General features: G+C 37.5%; 1 protein-coding gene across 5 annotated transcripts; it reads right to left on the bottom strand.

The window, feature by feature from the left end:
• Positions 1-808: 808 nt before the first annotated feature.
• On the bottom strand, positions 809-18,674 carry LOC124164537. 5 transcript variants are annotated; one of them, XM_046541899.1, is made up of 15 exons: positions 18,225-18,674; positions 17,955-18,147; positions 17,748-17,874; positions 17,059-17,203; positions 12,792-12,933; positions 11,919-12,015; positions 11,760-11,830; positions 11,586-11,665; positions 10,359-10,454; positions 9,679-10,057; positions 8,602-8,792; positions 6,989-7,306; positions 6,639-6,861; positions 1,303-1,470; positions 809-1,200 (listed from the first exon to the last, which is right to left on the bottom strand). In XM_046541899.1, the coding sequence occupies exons 2-15, from the start codon at positions 18,079-18,081 to the stop codon at positions 1,034-1,036; spliced, it is 2,331 nt and encodes a 776-aa protein (XP_046397855.1). In that variant the 5' UTR covers positions 18,082-18,147; positions 18,225-18,674; the 3' UTR covers positions 809-1,033. The 5 variants fall into 5 exon arrangements, with proteins under 5 accessions (XP_046397855.1, XP_046397857.1, XP_046397858.1 ...); XM_046541901.1 differs by having other exon boundaries at positions 17,955-18,132; XM_046541902.1 differs by having other exon boundaries at positions 17,955-18,120.
• Positions 18,675-18,879: the final 205 nt, after the last annotated feature.

The following is an 18,879-nucleotide window of genomic DNA, read 5'->3' as shown; positions in this document are numbered from 1 at the left end:
ATGGGGGGTAACGAATCGCAATCAATTTCTTTTGTTTTCTTTGATGAAGGAAACTACCCTATTGCATTAAAATACCAACAAAAGCACAGCAAAGCACCGTCATTACAATAGCCCTGCGTAGGTACTCCATACAATGATAAGGAGGGATACTGGATTTCCTTGAATAATAAGGAATTACAAAAGCTTATAATTACCCTGCCTGTGACCAAGTGATTCGTGAAGAATGATCAAATATTTTTTCAAGCACGATGGATTTGTTACCATTTCAATTCTGTTTGGTCTTCAATCACCTTCCCGTCTTCCAATGATTTCTGTCCTTAACCCTAGCAATGAGGCTCCATAATCAGCATTCAATTTACACCCTCCTCTTCCCATGTATGTACTCTCTATCTTTACTCATGCACCCCATCCAAAATTACCTTATCAAAGAGCTTGCATTAGTTGGTTTGTACCTTTAAAATGCCAATGGAATACATACATGAAACTCGCGATGGTATATTAGACTGCATAGTGTGGAACAAACGAAGTGTTTTTTAAATTTATGTTACGCTTTACAAGTGAAACCACTGCCACCACGCCAAATGGCTATCATTCAAGACATGCTGGGCACATGTGCCTTTTGGAATGGAACTCAAAATTATGTTTTGGCCAATTTTTTCATCCACCCTTGCAATCAGATTCCAGCAGAACACGACCACCATTTACATGTGTGGATACCCTGTTTCAATAGAATACAGAAGTATGATTTTAGGCAATAGTTTTCCATTAGCCTATCTCAGTGACAATCAAAAACAAATCAGAGGAAAAATAACATGACAATTACTTTATTGTCAAAAACATTTTAAAATAAGAAAGACGAACTTGAAAGTATTATGCTTTCAAGAAATTATCATCTGTGACAAGAATAGGACAAATCAAGATAAATATAGGTGAGATAACAAGTTTAAAAGGCATAGTGATGAGGATTTTAAGACAACAAGTTCACAAAGATTAACATAAACATTAAATGTTCCTTCTAAACATTAAATTCTTATTAAAACAACTTAAACATTGTTGGAGTTTTAGATTTGGTATCAAATGAAAAATTAAAAACTTCATTCTGTTTTCTTTCGTTGGGTGTGTTATTTCCAGAGCTTGCATCACCAAAAAGGGATGCTGCCGAAGACTGATGAGAGGATGGGGCAAACCCATAATTGAAACCTAATAAAACAAAGTTAAAGGAACCATAAACAATGACAAGTAATTAAAAAAATGTAGCATTTAATCACATCAACAAGTTATATCTTAAACCTAGGACTCTACCTGTCTTCTCATTGCAGGAATCGAAGATACTGGCATGCCCACCATCTCCTGGGATAAATTGCTGACTGTTGTCAATAGCTGAAGCCTCAGGAGAGAAAGTTTGGTAGGAATCTTGATATTCAATTGAATCAGCATAGCTCATTTGACTATAGTTCATAGGAGATCCATCTGTAAAAGAAGAACATTCTGAGATTGCATGAGAAATGTTAAATTGGATAAAAAAAATTTGTTTCAAGTCGTAGGCTCAACAAAGATCAGGCAAGTGAACCATTGAAATAAAAATGACCTAACCACACTCCACCAAATGATTTGAAGATTTATACGTCCGTATGAAAGCTACTTTAGATGAACTTTCTGTGAGAGAAAATAAAATAAGTACGTCCATTTATAAGGCATCTGTCTATTGGCTTTCACTTGCATAAAGCTCTTCTCAATATTTTACCCTATTGCACGTTAGTTCTTCACCAACATTTTCAACATTTATAACATCAAAAGTGGCCATAAGAAATCATCCTTAGGATGTTTGAGAGAAGAGTAGTCTCCCACCCAACTATACCATCCCTGTAACATAAGCATATTCAAATACAGTGGAACCTCGTTAAAGCGAGTACGGGCTATAGCGACACCCCCGCTATTACGAGAGATAGCCGATCCACCGTCAATTGACCCCATACTAAGCGCGTTAAAAAAATCGTTTTAACGAGACCCTTTCGGTGTTGGCTCTCGCCATAGCGAGGGTTTCACCGCCGGAAGACTTTCATCAAGACTCCTTAACCTCTGTAATTGCTAGCGATCTGTTAGAAATGAAGTTAATGGAGTGCTCAGTCTCAAATTTATACTGTCGTTCGATAAATATAATGATTGACGAAACAATGCTTTGCATGATTTTTATTCAGTGCGGCGCTTGTAAATTGTTCGAATAGTTAGTCGTTGTTTGAGTAAGGAAATTTAGTGATGCAAAAAAACATCGCCTTTCGTCTGGATTTATGCTTACGTTTATCGGATAGATGTTTATCCGTCGCCGCACCACTCCTGTTCCTGTATATCTGTTCGCAACAGGTATATTGGCTATTATTTGCTCCACCTCCGGTACAGCGACAATTCGCTATAGCGAGTGTTTATTAGAGCACCGTGGGGTGTCGTTATATCGAGGTTGCACTGTACTTTCATTTGTTGGTATAAAACCTTCATCTTATACACACCCTCATCAGAGGAAGACATAACTGGTGTCATATCACAACTGAAATACTCAAGAATCATCTTGAGAACAGTACTTCCACCCAACCAACTACTATTGCCTTTTAAGTATGCAAACACGCTTTAAAAAAAATTTATTATCATCAAAGTATTCTACCGATTAACCCCTCACGTGTGACTTTAAATGCCCGTGGTGCTTCTCTCAGCGTGTGCGACGCTCCGTCTGCATCCTCTGAATGCCATGACTCTAGAGTGCATAACACATCATAGACATCCGAAAGTTTCATCAACAATTCCTATCTCTTAAGCTTCCATGTATGTACTTTTAGTGAGTATATATGTGAGACTATCTGCCTGCTTTCTTTCTTTGCCTCCTAATTCCCTTTGTTTGTGTGCTCGTATTTTTTTCGAATATTTTTCCCAGCTGATGCAAGGATGCTTCCTCTAGTAGCCGCGCCTGGTGGATGCTTATGGAATATATTCTTCCACTCAAGCTCCGATTTATGTGCTTTCTTAGCGATTGTGTGTTCTGTGTGGGGACGCTGAATGCTTTCCTCAGTGGTTCATTATCATCTGCTTTTCTACCTCATCATTTCCTTTCTCTTTCATCGTGGCAATGATAGTGATCTGGTATCTTAATCATATGTTTGAAGCTTAGGGTTGGGGTTTTTTTCTTGCCTACGTTGCTTTGGTGGTTTTATATATATTTTTTTTTTTTTGGCCTTGGGTCCCTTCCGTATATGAACCCCTCTTTGACCATACCTTCTAGTGCTCGTGGGTTGTCCAATGAGCAAGTGCTTGATGCTCTGGAAGAAAAGAGTGCAGAATGTTCTGACACCACTTCGGAGGTTTCACTTGAATGCTCCCTTGACTTTAGGTTCAAAGATTCTCTCCATCTCATTTTTCCGTGAATTTTCAAGAACATACACCCATGTCTCGTACAGCGCAAGGGATGCGTTCCTTGGGGTCTTTGCGCTATACGAATTTGCGTTATACGAGAGCGTTTTAACATAGGGAAGATAGGGATGCGTTCCTGGTAGCATAGGTCTTTGGTATTGAATTTCCTCTAAAACATCTATATTCCCATAAAAAGCCTTAGAAAACATTATTTCTATAAATATTTATAGTTTAAAACATCTTTAAAGATAGTACTCACGCATTCAAAGACTTTTATTCACGTTAAAAAAAATTCTTACGTGCTTTCGAAATTCCATCCTGTCGTGCGGGTGGGCTAACATCTGCTATCTCAGGGGATCGTAATGCGTTGCCGGCAGTTGACGATTTTTCAAACTAGTCTAAAAACAACTGTCGTGTCTCCCAGGCCCTTTTGTCGCTCATCGAAATGACAGGAAAATGCTACTTTAAATGTCATTTCATAGCTAGCGGAGTTTATGAATGATAAATCATTTTAATTTGAAGTCCTCCGAGTCATTAGCAGCTACGTGAAACAGTCTTTAAATGCCTTGAAACCTGACCCAGGTTTTCCTTCCCTGAAAATGAATGAACGAGAATGCATTCTTTTCCAAAAGAATATCGTCTCGTCAACACTAGATCTAGTTGAGGGGGAAAGGAGCCACTTTCAATAACAGCTTGGAGTTCATCAGAAAATGTTGTGGTGGCTGCGCTATCAACACTTGCAGATTCACCTGATATCGCCGCACTGAAAATACCTGCTTGCCGTTTAAATTCTGGAACCAACCGCTTTCACTAAATGTCTCGGAGCGATTACCACTCTCGTCTTTTTGTACTGATTCGCCATGAACTTTCCGTATGTGTAGACCGCTTGGTTGAAGTTGGTGCGGCTGAGGTCACTGATATTTTAGCTTCGTCTTTATTCAGAATAAGGCATCGTGAGTTTAAACTTCCACGCAATATCGCTTTGACACTCTCCATTTTCAAAGCAATTGACCTCTCTCAAGTCCTCTTCTAGGTTTATGGTTTTTCTTGATAAGTTCTTGATTTTTCTACACGCATTCCTATTTTTTGCCATATTCTCTTGATTTTTACTCTGTATGGCTCTATCTAAATCACATTCTTCTGCTGAACTGTATTCCTGAGACGCAGAAGGCCTATGACTATGGGGAGGGAACGAAGCCATTGTGTTTGAGACTCTATAGCGGACCCTTTTATGTGTTGATGCTATTCATGCGCAACTCGGCCACCGCTCCATTTCTCCCCCGTGAATACCGATGACCTTGAAGGCTTTAGCGTAGACCCTCTACCTGGAAGTCAATCGCCCGGTAACCTACGACGGCAAAAATACGTCTCAAACCGTATTGCTGAAAAAAAACTCATTTCCACTAGCCCCACGCTTAATTAACGATCTAAATTATTTATTATCATTCTGTTAAGGAGACGAGATAAATCTTCGGTAGGCCGGCTATCTGGACCCAATGACGAGTAATACTTTTGGCAATTGCACAGCAATGAATTTCGATTAATATATAAACAAAAAAGAAGATTTGAGGCAAGAAATAATATTAATACGCGTAAATTGATAGAAATTACGTGTGTACTTAGCGCAAGTTCACGTTTTATCACGAGAGCGTTTAAAATTTTTGATTAGGCTACACTGCGTTGCAATGTTTCCCCGAGGAACGAATTTGCGCTATATCGAAATTGCGCTAATCGAAATTGCGCTATACGAGACATGGGTGTATTGGGAGGAGATTGGCAATGAAGACGCCGCCTCTAATCTGAATATTTGAATCTTAGTGAAGAAAATCATAGCAGGACAGAATTAAGAACAGCAAACACGTCAGCCCACGGATATCGATACGGTATGTGCTCGATTGACCAGGTGGCATTTTGTGCAAAAAAAAAAACCCACAAACTGAGACATTCAAGCGAGTGAGAAAAATGGAAAGAAAAATGAGAGAAGATACACATGTAAAAACTGCCCAGGAACCTTTGCAGGACCCTGTTTTAAGCAACACCACAGATAGGTTGACTACTACACACCAGATACAGGGAGCAGACAAAAGCAAACAGCTCTGAAAATTGAAAGTATGGATTAATAATTATCAAGTTCAAAAATTTTTTAATTAAATATAAAGTTTTTGAATTTTTTTTTCAGAGAGCGATTACGACACTAAAAATATTTTACTTAATGTCTGCACAAAATCTTCAGTGCCTTCGAATTAAAGCACCCTGGGCGATTTAAACACCTACGATTAAAGCACCGTACAGGAACGGAATAGCGAGGTCTCATATGCTGCGTTGCACACGCTTGAGAGGTTAAGGAAGGAGTACCTAAGTGGCATTTCATAGAGTACTTAAGAAGCATTCTGGGAGCTTCCCTATCCTTCAAGCACTTCCCTCTTCAATTCACTATAAGGCCTAAGGCCTTTTCCATTTAATTCTATCTAAAAATCCTATTCTCTTCCTTCCTCTCCCTCGTTTACCCAATATTCAACCCTCTAAAACTGTCTTCAACAACCCCTCCCTGCTAAGTATCCCCACCATCCATACCTTCCGTCTCCTATGTATCTCATCTAAAAGCTGCTCCTCACCCACCACGTCCAGCACTTTGTCGTTCCTCCTCCTTTGCATCCACTTCACCTTCTCCATTCTTTGCCACACCCACATCTTGAATGCCTCCAGTCTTCTCTAGTTCCCCTTCCTATGTGTCCATGTTTCCGCACCATAAAGACCTACACTCCAGATCAGACTTTTCACTGACCATATCTTTAAACTCTTACATAATGATCCTCTCATAATCTCCTTCCTGTTCATGAACACCTCCTATGCTTACACAACTTTAATATAACTGTTTCAAATAAACAATTAACATAAATGTTTTATAATTTGAAGACCATTGCTTACCTCTAAACCTATTCAGACAGAGCCCAAATTTTTAGGTAAGGTTTTGGATTGGATTGGAACCAATGTCACAAAAAACCTGGTATTATTTTGAAAATATGTGATTTTGTAATCACCCTATACTACGGTATTCCTCAATCAATAAGTGAATGAAATAATTCAGGCTTTTAAATTAACTGAAGAAAGGATATCATTTACTTCCATATTAGGGCTTTCAAGTGGTTACTTGGGTCCAAATCAAAAATGACCATAAGGGTCTTTGGGCCGCACACTGCATAAGAGACAATAACATTGTAATGTACGTGGTTTTTACTCACAAGAAATATTTAAATCATCATGCATTTGTGAAGGCTGAGGAGATGCCACTTCAGCAACACTTTCAAATTGTTTCTGTTCCCCATAAATTGGATTGCCTTCATGGAATTTTTTAACTTCAGTTTCTTCATTAGGGGTAGGCAAATGTTTATTGCTGGCATTTGCTCCATGACTTGAATTATCCACTTGACTTACAACTCTACTCCCTCTTTCCATATCTTGTTCCTGAATTTGTAATACAAATAGACACAACTTCAACTAAATAAGTAATTTAATACCATTTTCACTAACACAAATTAGATGGAAATCCACAGATATGGAAAAAATAATGTGCTTACTACTGATAACTTACACAATGTTTCAAAGGCGTAGATTTAATCTCTCCAGAAGTAGAGAGCTGTATTCCGGGATACTCCTTCCCACTATTAGGAACAGTCTTTTGAACACTAGGCTCCACGCACTGTTCTTTGCTCTCTTCAACTGAACCACTGTCTAAATCATTGACAGTGATTTCTTCCTTGGCATCACCCTGCAATTTTTTATCCTTTCCCCTCAGTGTACTTCCCTTGTCAACATGTTTGACTATTTCCTTGGGTACATCCATGAAATTCAGGTATGAAGATTCAGCAAAGTAAGGGGAGGTAGTCACTGGAGCTGGCTCTTGTTCCAACTAAAAGAAAAAAAATAGAAGAGAATACATTAGGAATTGTTTAGTGTGGCTCACCGCGGTTCCACTGATTCTTAAGGCTAGGACCGGGATGGATGCCAAAAGGAACCGATACATGAGTATAAGGTGGGCAAACCTGTTTGAACCCTGATCACTCATTGAAAGGAAAGGTTTAGCAAAGACATTATGAAATGACATACTATTGAAGATCTTTAATTAAGAAATATAAACTACTAAGGTAACTACTAATACTAACCACTTGCTAGCATTTTATAATCTTTATTTTTTCATGTTGTCCCAAAAGAATGACAGAAATGAGCCATTAAAAAGCTTCCTCCTGGCACAGTTTGGCTTTCATGATCAACCAAAAAAGAATCTTATATCTATAGTGTGCAAATAAAATCCCTAGTAGTTGTACATGATGGCAACAGCAGCATGTTCCCAAGTTCTACAACCTCTCTCTGCACGACAAATGAAGGTGGGGGAGTTAAAGGTCTTAATCAAAACTGACTTGGGATCTGGGGTTAAATGAAACAAGTGTGGAAATTGAATAACTATCAGCTAAACTCTACAAAGAGAATATTTTTTTCTATAACAAACTGGGAGTTCTGGGAAAATGGTTCAAGCTATACTAAAGAACTCTTGCTGAGCTTTTATTTTACCCTATGCTCTTCCATTTTATCTTCAGAAGACGAATTAATAGTACAGTTTATTTTCATATTGAGTGGTGGAACAGTTGTGGGATGCTTAACTATGTGAAGCTGCACAGTGAGACTGAAATATATGTCACTCAATGGGTCTCATCAAAAAGTAAGGGGAGCCATGTAGACAGATCTTGCAGTGTGTAGCATCTAGCCATTATAAAATCTGACTGTTTTCTTTTGGAAATTTTTACTTAAATTTTGCTGCAACGGACTAGCTGATACCTTAGTAAACCTGTCTATCCTCCAATGATTATTTTATCTGATGATGATGAGAAAAAGTAGACACCCAGCTGGGTACAAATACCGTATGTGTCTGAATATAGTCCCTCCTTTCTTTCCATAAATGCCCGTGGTAAAAGTAAAGGGGGGGACTATATTCAAACGCATTTTTTAACTTTTCCCGAAACTGAAGCCTCAAAATTAGGGGGGGGACTATATATTCAGAGGGGGAATATATTCGGAGAAATACGTTAACTTCATGAAAAGAACTGGAAAATTACCTTTATCTTCAGACATCAATTAAGGATATGAATATTTAAAATTGAGTTAATGAAAATAATCAAGTTATACTTAAAAATTCATAAGGAAACTCACCTTTGAAGGTACAGCTACTCTTGGTTTATAGGTAAATTCAGGAGAATCTGATATTATATTATGCTCCTTCAATACATTTTGCATCTCATCAACATTTTCTTCAGGTTCAGGTAGAATGATAGCTTCAGCTTCTTTTTGACCTTCTTCATTTTGCAATTGAAGGGAGCTCAAGGGCTTAGTTTCTTGAAGGCCTAGCAGAAGATCGAGAGCCTTTTACATTAAAGAAACTGTGAATTCCAAGACTCCTTCATACACAAAATTTTTAGTTAACTGAATGAATTTTTAAGTCAGTTTGCAGTCAGCAAACATGAAATGGCAATAGTGACCACACAGCAAGACCCAAGGATACATAAAATATTCAATATGGACGATCAAATGAGGTAGAGGGCAGAAAGGATAAAAATTTTGAGAGAGAAAGCAGTAGAATTTTGCTTGAGAAACAAATATTAATCACAAACACACACCTGGTTAAAACATCATCAATTGCTAAGGAAGGATATGGGTAAATATCAAATAGAGCAGGTCAAAGGATGAATATAGGGAAATATATACATAATTGATTAAGGAGGGTTACCAAGAGGGAAAGGAAATTTGGTGGAAGAGACAGTGTGAGGTAATGGAAAAGTTTCAGAAGGAAGGAAAGGTGGGCATGCTGTACGCCAAGGTGAAGTCGCTATTGGGCAGAAAAAGAGGACAAGCCATGTCAAAAATTAAGGCTAAGGGGGCATCCATTAATTAATTATGTGAGGCGATTTTGGAAATTTTTGGACCCCCAATTCCCCCCAGTGAGATATCGTGAGATTTGACTGGATCCCTTCCCTCTATCTCATGTAAGATACTTTCAAATCCGTATTTTCAGTGTAAATACCTTGTTCAGCTGTTTTTTTTTTCAAAAGAAACCCTGCATTGTATTGCTTCGCAGATTCTTATAAGTAATTATGGAACTGGTTTCGTTTAGAACACTGATTAACAGCCATCTTAATATCATTTAATATTATAAAATTAGAAACCAAAATTCCATCCATGCTTAGCTGACATGAAAAAGCACATTTATGAAAGGTATAAAACAATGAAAACCTTCATATTTAAAGCTGGAACTTATTCCTTTATCACTCTCATCCAACTCATCCGTTTCCATGGGTATTTCCACCTCTGGATACTTCATTTTATCTTTAGTTGCAGTGTCATTTCCAAGGGGATGAGATTTAGGGCATTCAGATTTAGGCAAATCCACATCCATACCAGTAGGGATGGAATCGAGTTCTTTGGTTATTAGTTCATTTGCATCACTACCACAACTTAGAGTCAAATTGTTTGATACTGATTCAGTCGGGTGCAAAGATTTCACCTCTGCTTCATAATCATGCTCTCTCGTCCACTCTTTTAGAGGACTCATGAGATTCCCAACACTTCGTATTTTTCTTGGCGGAGAATCAAAAACTGGCAAAGGTATAAGCTGCATTGGATTGAATATAAGAAGACTTAGACATGAGTAAAAACACCAAAAACATAATAGAACATCTACTATTTAAGCAAGCAAATTATTACATAGCATATATGTATGTACAAGATTATCATAATATAGCCATAAATGCATTTGGAATTCATGTTAAATCACCCAAGGAATGCTAAAAATCATTTAGAAAAACAATAGGAAGAACTTGGTAATAAACAATTATCTTGAAAAAATTTGAATTTTAACCAATTTTATAAATTTACAAATACACCAATCAAGATTTTCACAATTTTTGTCATACCTTTTCTTCAGATATTCCTCTTTTATAGGGTGAGTCACTACTCGGATAAGACCAATGCAGTTTATCTAAACTCCTTTCTTTGTCAATAAAAGGTGCCTGTCCATTTGTTATGAAGAACAGAATTGATATAACAATTAAGCTCAATTAATTTATGAAAAATCATAAAGAAATGATTTTACTATTATGGTGCTTATCTGTTGTTAATGCAGAATATAATCTATTAATTATCGAATATAATGCAGAATTATAATCTATTCAAATTATGTCTACGGGTGAGCTTTCATGAGAGCCCGCACACTCTCGGAAGACTTCGCTAAAGGGGTAGGGAAATTACCAAGAGAGATAGGAGGAGCAAACTTAACATTGCCAAATGTACATAGCTGCCCTAGTTTGCCACTGAAAACGTCAACACCGAGACAATATACCAACTCATTTGGAAGGTATTAAGGATAATCCTTTCACAGAAGCCCATGACATTGTCAGCTACTCACTGTTGGTGAAAGGCATACTTGAAGACATACAAGGAGAATGTGTGAGGTTTGGCAACACTGGTCCACGAGCAGATTCACGATGTTAACTCAACGTAGATTTGAGAGCGACTGAATGAGGCCACGCCTACTGTCTGCTGATTTGTCAAGGCAAAGTCACGTGTCGAGAAACTTTCCCTCTCCTCACCCCAACTTGTTGTAGCCACACCAGCTCACCCACAAATATAAAATGAACAGAGAATAACAGCAAAAATTTAGAGCCTAAGTGTTGATTTCAAAATCAGAGTAATTACATACAGTGCTATTGCTATATTTAACATTTTTACAAGAAGAAACAACTGAATCTCATAAAAAGGTTCTCTTAATTACTTCTAGGAAAGAGAACATACAAAAATTTATTTATCATAATTCATAACTTAGAAATTCTATAAAAAATTTGATAGGCACTTGACATGCGAAAACGGGTTAGAGTGTCCTTTTCTATAATTAAGTTTTGTGCCATTACTCCTGTTTTTCTGGAAGTGACTGTGAATCAAGGAATTACACTGAAGAGAGAATATTATGTGAGCAAGAGAAGTGAATTTATACAAAAACCACATGCATTATGACAGAAAAATCAGCTCATTATATCATCAACAACCATATAGGTACATGGCTATGTTGGATGCAGAACAATCTTAAAAAAAATGGACTACTGCTTTCAAATGATATCAACCATCATTTCAACATGTTAACAAACCTTTTCCTTTGCTAACTCCATTATAAAATTATCCATCAAAACTGAGACTGTGTCTGTAACGAGCTTCTCTTCATTAGAACCTGGAATAAAAAGATAAGGAATTCTTTTAAGTCTAATAAAATAAGAATGAATGAATATTTGGAGACAACAAAAAGATAATTCATTAGTACTTACTTGCGCTAGACATAAATGACAGCATTTGAGGTTTTTGAAGCTTTTCATTTTCAATGTGGCTTCTTTTTAACCTGCGGATATTGTACGATTATACATGTAAAACAAAAGCACTGAAAAGGAAAAGGGTTCCTCCATAGATAAAGGGCCTAAGACACTTACTTGATGTTCCTTTCAAGGTCGTCTCTTTCCTTCTTAAGACTTTCTCGAAAGATATATTTTTCTGCCACTTTTAAGATTAGAGATTTCTCCTTTTTATCTGAAAGAGTTTGAGTATGCATAACCATATGAAATACCTGTTTCAGCATAGTAAAGAACTGCAAGGGGTTACCAGTAATATTTGTACATATTTAGAACATGACTACTGAATATGTACATTCGAATAATTTGGTATATGTATTTTCATGTTTTAACTCACAGGAACAATCTTGCATGTAGATCACTGATTACATAGTATTACAACACATAGAAGGCTGATTCTTGGTGAGTTCTCAGTGTAGTGTTGTGGCAACAATAATAATTTATTTCCTCGGTGGAAGGAGTATATTTATTCCCTGAGTTACATGGCTCAACCTCTAATATACCCCGGGGTGAGAAGTAAAGGGGAAGTTTGGGAAAGTACTTGAATACGACAAAACGGGAACCAGCAGTGATATAAGCAGCAGCAATGTATGATAATGAATATTCATTTGAACATACAAGGCAAAGACAGAATGCCCTTCCCCCAAAGATGCACAGAAGTCTTTCTTGGGTATACCTTCAGAAGAGGGTTTTCAGTCTCTAAGATAGCAATTGTCACCGATGCTGTTGTCATTACAGAGAGCAGTGAAATTCAAAATCATTGTTTTAAAAAATTCATTGCCCAAAAACAAGGTCTGACATGAGGGCACGTGGTACATGAGAATACACGGTACCTATTTCATGAATACATATTATGAAACATTTGGACTCATGAACTCAAGCATGAATTTAGATTTAAAAAATGAGGCCTTTTTTATGTATTGAATGAATCATTTAATAAGTTTTAAAAATTACCTTGAATGCTAATTAACTGAGATATATTTCTGCCAATATCTTTAAATTCTTTCTCCAGAATCGAGAGCTGAATGCTTTCCAATTTAAATTTTAGCTGAGCTGCATGCAAGTCTGACACCAGGGGAAACTTTTGATATATATCCTGAAATATAGACAACAAACAGCTTCCAATAAGTTTTTCACATTTCAATCCTTTAATTTAGCACTAGAATTATCCATACAAGACTGACAGACACAAAAATAAAAGGAAAAAAGTAAAAAAAAAAAAAGAAAAACTAGAGTTATCAACTTAAGTCACATCTGAATGACTATTTAAATTGGATTCGAATATAATCTAGAAATTCACGATCCACAGAGATACTGAATTTCTCACAAAGCCCTAAAGTAGATACAAACTGGAATATATTACTGTACAGTGTATTGTAACAATTTTGTTGAAGACGTCAAAAAACAATGAGTCATGTGATATGGGACACCCATTCTTGTTGACGACTCGAAACAAACAAAGGGGAACTATTGTGATAAACATAGTGGCAGTCGGTTGTATTTGCCATCACTTCTGATGATTCGCTGGAAGTATTTATTAATTGTGTTTGCAATATGTAAGTATAGTAATTTTTGAAGTAAAAATGTAATGGAATGTTAATGTAATTCATGGTTTCATTCTTGAATTATGTTACTTGGATTCTATGCAAGTAATTAATTATATATCATAAGCACTTTGAATAATTTTACATTTTTATAGCATCAATCATTTACTTATTAATACCATATATATTTTGAAGGTATCATCATGCATAGCAAACTTCTGTTAAGCGCCTAAATTTTTTATATCAATTGAATCAAAAGTGGTGATCTCAATGCAGTAGACTCTCGTTATTACGAAGTTCACGGGACCGAAACTCCGGAGGTTCGTAATAACGAAGTTCGTATGAACGTTTCGTTTAGGAATCGTCGAAAAAACCGGAAGAGATAAATGCAATTAAATTACGCGGAAATATATATAAACAGGAAAATTCGTTTTAGTTTCGGCATGCGGCATGACGTAATCGAGGGTTGATATCCTCCCGAGTACAGTAAGTGCGATTTACGAACTAGATGCATTCCAAGACCTTGTTCCTAAGTTGATAAACCTACGGCCGCCGAGAGTTGTCCGATGACAGGCAGAATAGTCTAGTTCGGGGCAGCGTTGCCGGGTGAGAAAGATAAACGCCAATAAAGGCCTCCGCGAAGAAAGGAGACGGAAAGGACGTCGAGCGTGAAGGACCCAGTGGAAGAATCACTTGTTTTTGGGATTCGAAGAAAGGGCATGTTTTAGTGGATCAGGCTTATTTCTCTGCTCTTCATGCATTTGACAACGTTGTATGCCAAGGCGATGGTGTGAGGTGCGTTTGGGAGACAGCGATTGGCTGCAAACCGTGCTGGCGAAGGGTTATCCGCACCTCCTACTGCGCCGTCATCGGACAGGTCGTACTGTATGCAAGGTATCGAGGAGTACGGTTATTCTGCAGAATGCAACACTTCACAACAATCGTGCGCTAACTCACGATTGTGACGAATTGATGTAGCTGGGCGTGCAACGCAGCCGGAGCCGATAAAAATTGCTCTCCGCGGCAAGGAACAACGGGCGAAATGCTGAAAAGTTCCCAACTACACGCCGGAATGAATGATATTTTATTCAAATTATGCCCAGAGTACGATTTCCTCTACGCCGCACGGCGTAGCAACGGCCAAATCAAAAGGCGCCAAATTCGAAATTTTGAATGCTGTCTTCTCTGAAAGTTCGTAAATCGAATGTGCGTAGGAAGAGAACTAACTGAACATCAAATTTACGAGCTGTAATGAGTCTGTCACCATGATTCCCCAGGAATGAAGCTTATTATGTGACGTTGCGCGAATGGTGAAGAAATAACCATAAATGACGCTATTGGTCACAGTACACGAGGACAACTTAAACGTGGCGAGATTATTAAAACTTAGCGTAGTGAATATCCATTTAAATGCCATAGCTTATGCATGGAACTTCGTAATAAAGTTCATTTAAATAACCGCCAGGACCGGGACTGAGGTTCGTAATTTCGTAAGAACGAAAATTTCGTAATAACGTTTCTTTTCCTATAGCTTGGATAGGCCTTTTCGTCTGGACCAATGATTTGCTTCGTAAAAACGAGGACTTCATAATAACGTTGTTCGCATTAACGAGTCTACTGTATTTGGAAAATAAAGGTTGATGGTATTTGGAGGTGATGCATTATTTCAGGCAACGTAAGAGAAATGACTTTGGATATCAGAGACATATGGTGAACAAGTACATTACTAAAATGTACAAAATTCAAGTATGAAATGAGCTGAACAGGACACTGGATTTTGTTTGAAACTTCATTGAGTTCATAATCAATATGAAGGTCAATTAGGGTTAGGCTGCAGGCAGTAAGGTGAGTAAGTTGTTACTGAACCAAGTAGAGGTTGTTGCTGAAAAGGAAATACATACACTAAAACCTCTACATTGAGCATTCGATGGGACTGGGACACTGGAGAGTTTGCTGTTAGGGGAGGGAGCTTGGTAGCCTAGAGGGTAGAGCATTTGGCTGCTGACAGAGGGGTCCCAGGTTCAAAACCTGGCTGAAGCCTTTGGACGCCCCCAAACATAAATCCCTGAAGTGCAAGTTGGCGCAGGGAAAGGAGCTGGCCCCCCTACAATGAATGTGTGAACTTCATTCACTAGTAACCTTGTCCAGGGTGAGCTTTACCCTGTCCTAAGTACATAAATCTTTGGATTGAATCACTGGGTGAGTGAGGTGTTAACCATTTTGTGCCAGAGCCTCACGGAGGGAAATCCTTCCGCGTTATGAGTTCCTTTAAAATTTTTTGCACTCCCTTGTACAAAGCTCTCTTGCATCGATGGAAGGCAGAGGTTTGCACCTGTCCTAAGGCTAGGACCCAACTCAGTGGGATGCCAAATCTTTCCTCAGCTGCTGTCCAAGACCCTAGAATTATTAAAAGACTCCTTAACAGCACGAGTCCATGGTCAACTGAATGAAATAGTCGTGCTTTATATAAACAAATACTTGTTATTCCCATCAATTTTTGAATAGATAAAATGATTTCCCTGCGTTCTTCTAAGACTGAAGAAATTTTAAACTAAGTTCTAACATTCATTTTGACATATTTAGTGTATCTCTTTTCCTTATCGGCTGTTTAGGAACCGATCTGAACTCAGTTGATATTAAAGGTACAACTTCATTTGAAATTTCCATGTGATAAGAAAAAAAATCATTTCTAACTTTAGATTTATAAGATAAGCAACAAAGATACTTTTGAAAAAAAAAAACACTGCCAATAGCAGTGGGTGGCTGCATGGAGGGGATAGGAAAGGGTTGATCTGTGCTGCCGAGGAAGGGCCTGTGCTGATGCTAAGCTGGGTCTCGAGGGGTGACTACGTAGCTGGGTCTATTGTGTCCACTTTACTCCACCCATGCTGCATAGATGTGGCTTTCGTTCATTTGCATAAAAAAATTGATGCCACACATATGCAGCTTCCATTCTTTTGCAAAGAAAATCCTTGCTGCGTTTGGGTGGCATTCGACACGAAAGGGTTAGAGGGTTCCCAATACAGAAATGCTCACTGTGTTGCGTTTATGCAGGATGATCAAAGGGTTCAGGTAGAATGAAGACGCAATAGCTTACGTCACAAGTGTAGCAGCTGCAGTGGATTCTTGCAGGGACGCTTTTGAAGGGATGACAATTAAGCATTAATTATTGATTAAAATTAATAATGAAGGGATTTGTATTAAGCCCAGTGCCAGTTAATGACTATTATTCATACTATATGTTAGAGCCACCTCACCTCAGCAATCAAAAAATGGGGATGCCAAACTCAAATATTTTAAGTACCCTACTGGCGAAACTGGTAATTACGTAATAGGTTTTGATTTGGCCCATCATAAGCAGCTAAAACTAAGAAAATATACGAATGGATTTAAGGTTCCCTTACAAATTTACCCTCAAGATACTATATCCAAGAGCTTATATATCCCATTTAGTTATATTTTAGAGCAACATTTAGTTCATTTTTAAAAAGTTAAAGCAAAAATGAACCACAACCAGGTCTATTCTTCAACATAAAAAGCATATAATTGATGAAATGGCATTTACTGATTCTGGGAGCCATTGATTTTGATGACTAATCAAGGAAAGTTAAAGTTATAAAAAACAGAAATATAAGTGTACCACCAGTTATAGACAAAGGAAGGTAAGTATACCAAACCTTATAATGCTTCCACATGTCTTCATACTTGTTCACAGTGGATTCAAATTTAATATTCTGCTCTGAAGTTCTTATTTCCTCAAGCTGAAGCTGTTTCAATAAATCTCTCTTCAACATTTCTACCATGGAATGAGAACGGTTCAGACTGAAAAGTATAAGAATAAATCAATGGTAATGAGCATTAAGAAAATAACCAAACATTAAACCAATTAATATTCTAATTAATTATGTAAGTGCATTGCCAAAGGTTGAGATACAGTTGGGCTTGGGTCACACTTGACTGTTAGACCATAAAATGGTGGACAAAATGCCCATAAAGGGCAATCGACTATTGAATCTAAGCATTTCCCAAAAAGCCCAACCACTGTCACTTCACATCACTCACTTTTACAAGACTACAAAATACCTAACAAGGATCCATTGACACCTCAGTAATCAAGAATTGGCTGACAGTGGAATGACAAACTTCATCTTTAGACAACACACAGATGAACATCCGAAATTCACAAACAACTTGTAAGACTAAACAAATAACATAACCTTGGAATAAGTACAAACTTTCAGGCAATAATTTTGTTTAATAAAAGCTTTGTTGAAATTGAAACTTAATAGTAGTTGCATCTAATGTTCTACATTACTGATTAGCAATATTTCTCATCTCGCGGAATGACAAAATTCAGATCGAATACCTTTCCATGCTTGACTCAAGTAATGATCCCCGATTAGTGATATCATCAAGCTTGCATTTAATCTTCGACGTTTCATTTTCACAATTATTTATTTCTTCTTGAGATGACTTAATCAAAGCGTCGAGAGCTGAAAGAGTGGATGAGTAAAATCAGAAAGGAGCACAACATTCCATCTCAGAAGCCTAGATTTCATATATGAATACTTACTGGCACAATATTCTTTTTCCCTGGTTATTAGCCTTTGAACATTAATGGCTTCCAGAGTCACACTATCAATAACTTTAAATTCTTCTCCCATCGTGATGGCAAGTTTTGTCAAAGCGCTGTAGTCCATTGTTCTACAATTTATTTTCCGATTATAATCCTATAATTCCTATAGGAACAACTAAAGAAATATTTTCTAGATTCAGGGCCTAACACCGCAAAGGTCAAATTCAACAACGAGAAAATCAGCACAACTTCAATAGCTTTACTCACAAAAAAATTCAGTAGATCAATCTGGATCAATCAAAAGTTGGAAATTAGTTTGGATTCAACGGTTTGTACTAGTTTAAGCAATTCTTCAGAACCGCGTGTTTACGAAGACAGCGACCTCGGCGATTGTCCGCGAAAATGAAATAACAGCACACTACTGAATATTTATAAACAATTGATTTAGCGATCGCAACCTCACTACAAATGGATCGCACTACATGATCACTATTATAGCAATAGCTTAGTTTCATTTGATTCATATTTATAATTGTTTCTCCTTATTTATTAGTTCGCATATTGAAAATCTGATCTATGTGGTATATGCGTACGCGGCATTTTCTGGAAGGTACTTACTAAACTGATAGTTCCAACAGTGCATATCGGTAAAAATAGTTCTTTTGTGGTATATGAAAGTCATAGAATGAAGTCTGAGCCACTGTGGAAGCTACCACCCTTTAATTAAAATTGGTCGGAAGGTTTGAATTGATTCAAACCTTGCGCCAGACGTAATCTCGCATCGTACGTGGTCGTTGCCGGCTGTGTTCAAAATTTCCAAAATATGCCTTGGTAAATGTGCATGCTCAATCATTTGATATCGTGTATAGTATATGTTGTTACCTATTTTGTTTTTAAGTGCCCCTTTATGAAAGTGACGTCA

The sequence above is a fragment of the Ischnura elegans genome, chromosome 8, assembly GCF_921293095.1.
Source record: "Ischnura elegans chromosome 8, ioIscEleg1.1, whole genome shotgun sequence".
NCBI lineage: Eukaryota > Metazoa > Arthropoda > Insecta > Odonata > Coenagrionidae > Ischnura > Ischnura elegans.
The sequence above is the reverse complement of the archived record's forward strand: the minus strand, read 5'-3'. Positions and strand labels throughout refer to the sequence as shown.

Excerpts from the sequence above, each read along its gene's own strand:
- LOC124164537 (XM_046541899.1), bottom strand. The coding sequence starts at position 18,081 with ATGGACTACAGCGCTTTGACAAAACTTGCCATCACGATGGGAGAAGAA. Across the intron at positions 12,934-17,058 it reads ACATGTGGAAGCATTATAAG|GATATATATCAAAAGTTTCC; the intron begins GTTTGGTATACT and ends TCTATATTTCAG. Across the intron at positions 12,016-12,791 it reads TCAGTTAATTAGCATTCAAG|ATAAAAAGGAGAAATCTCTA; the intron begins GTAATTTTTAAA and ends AAACTCTTTCAG.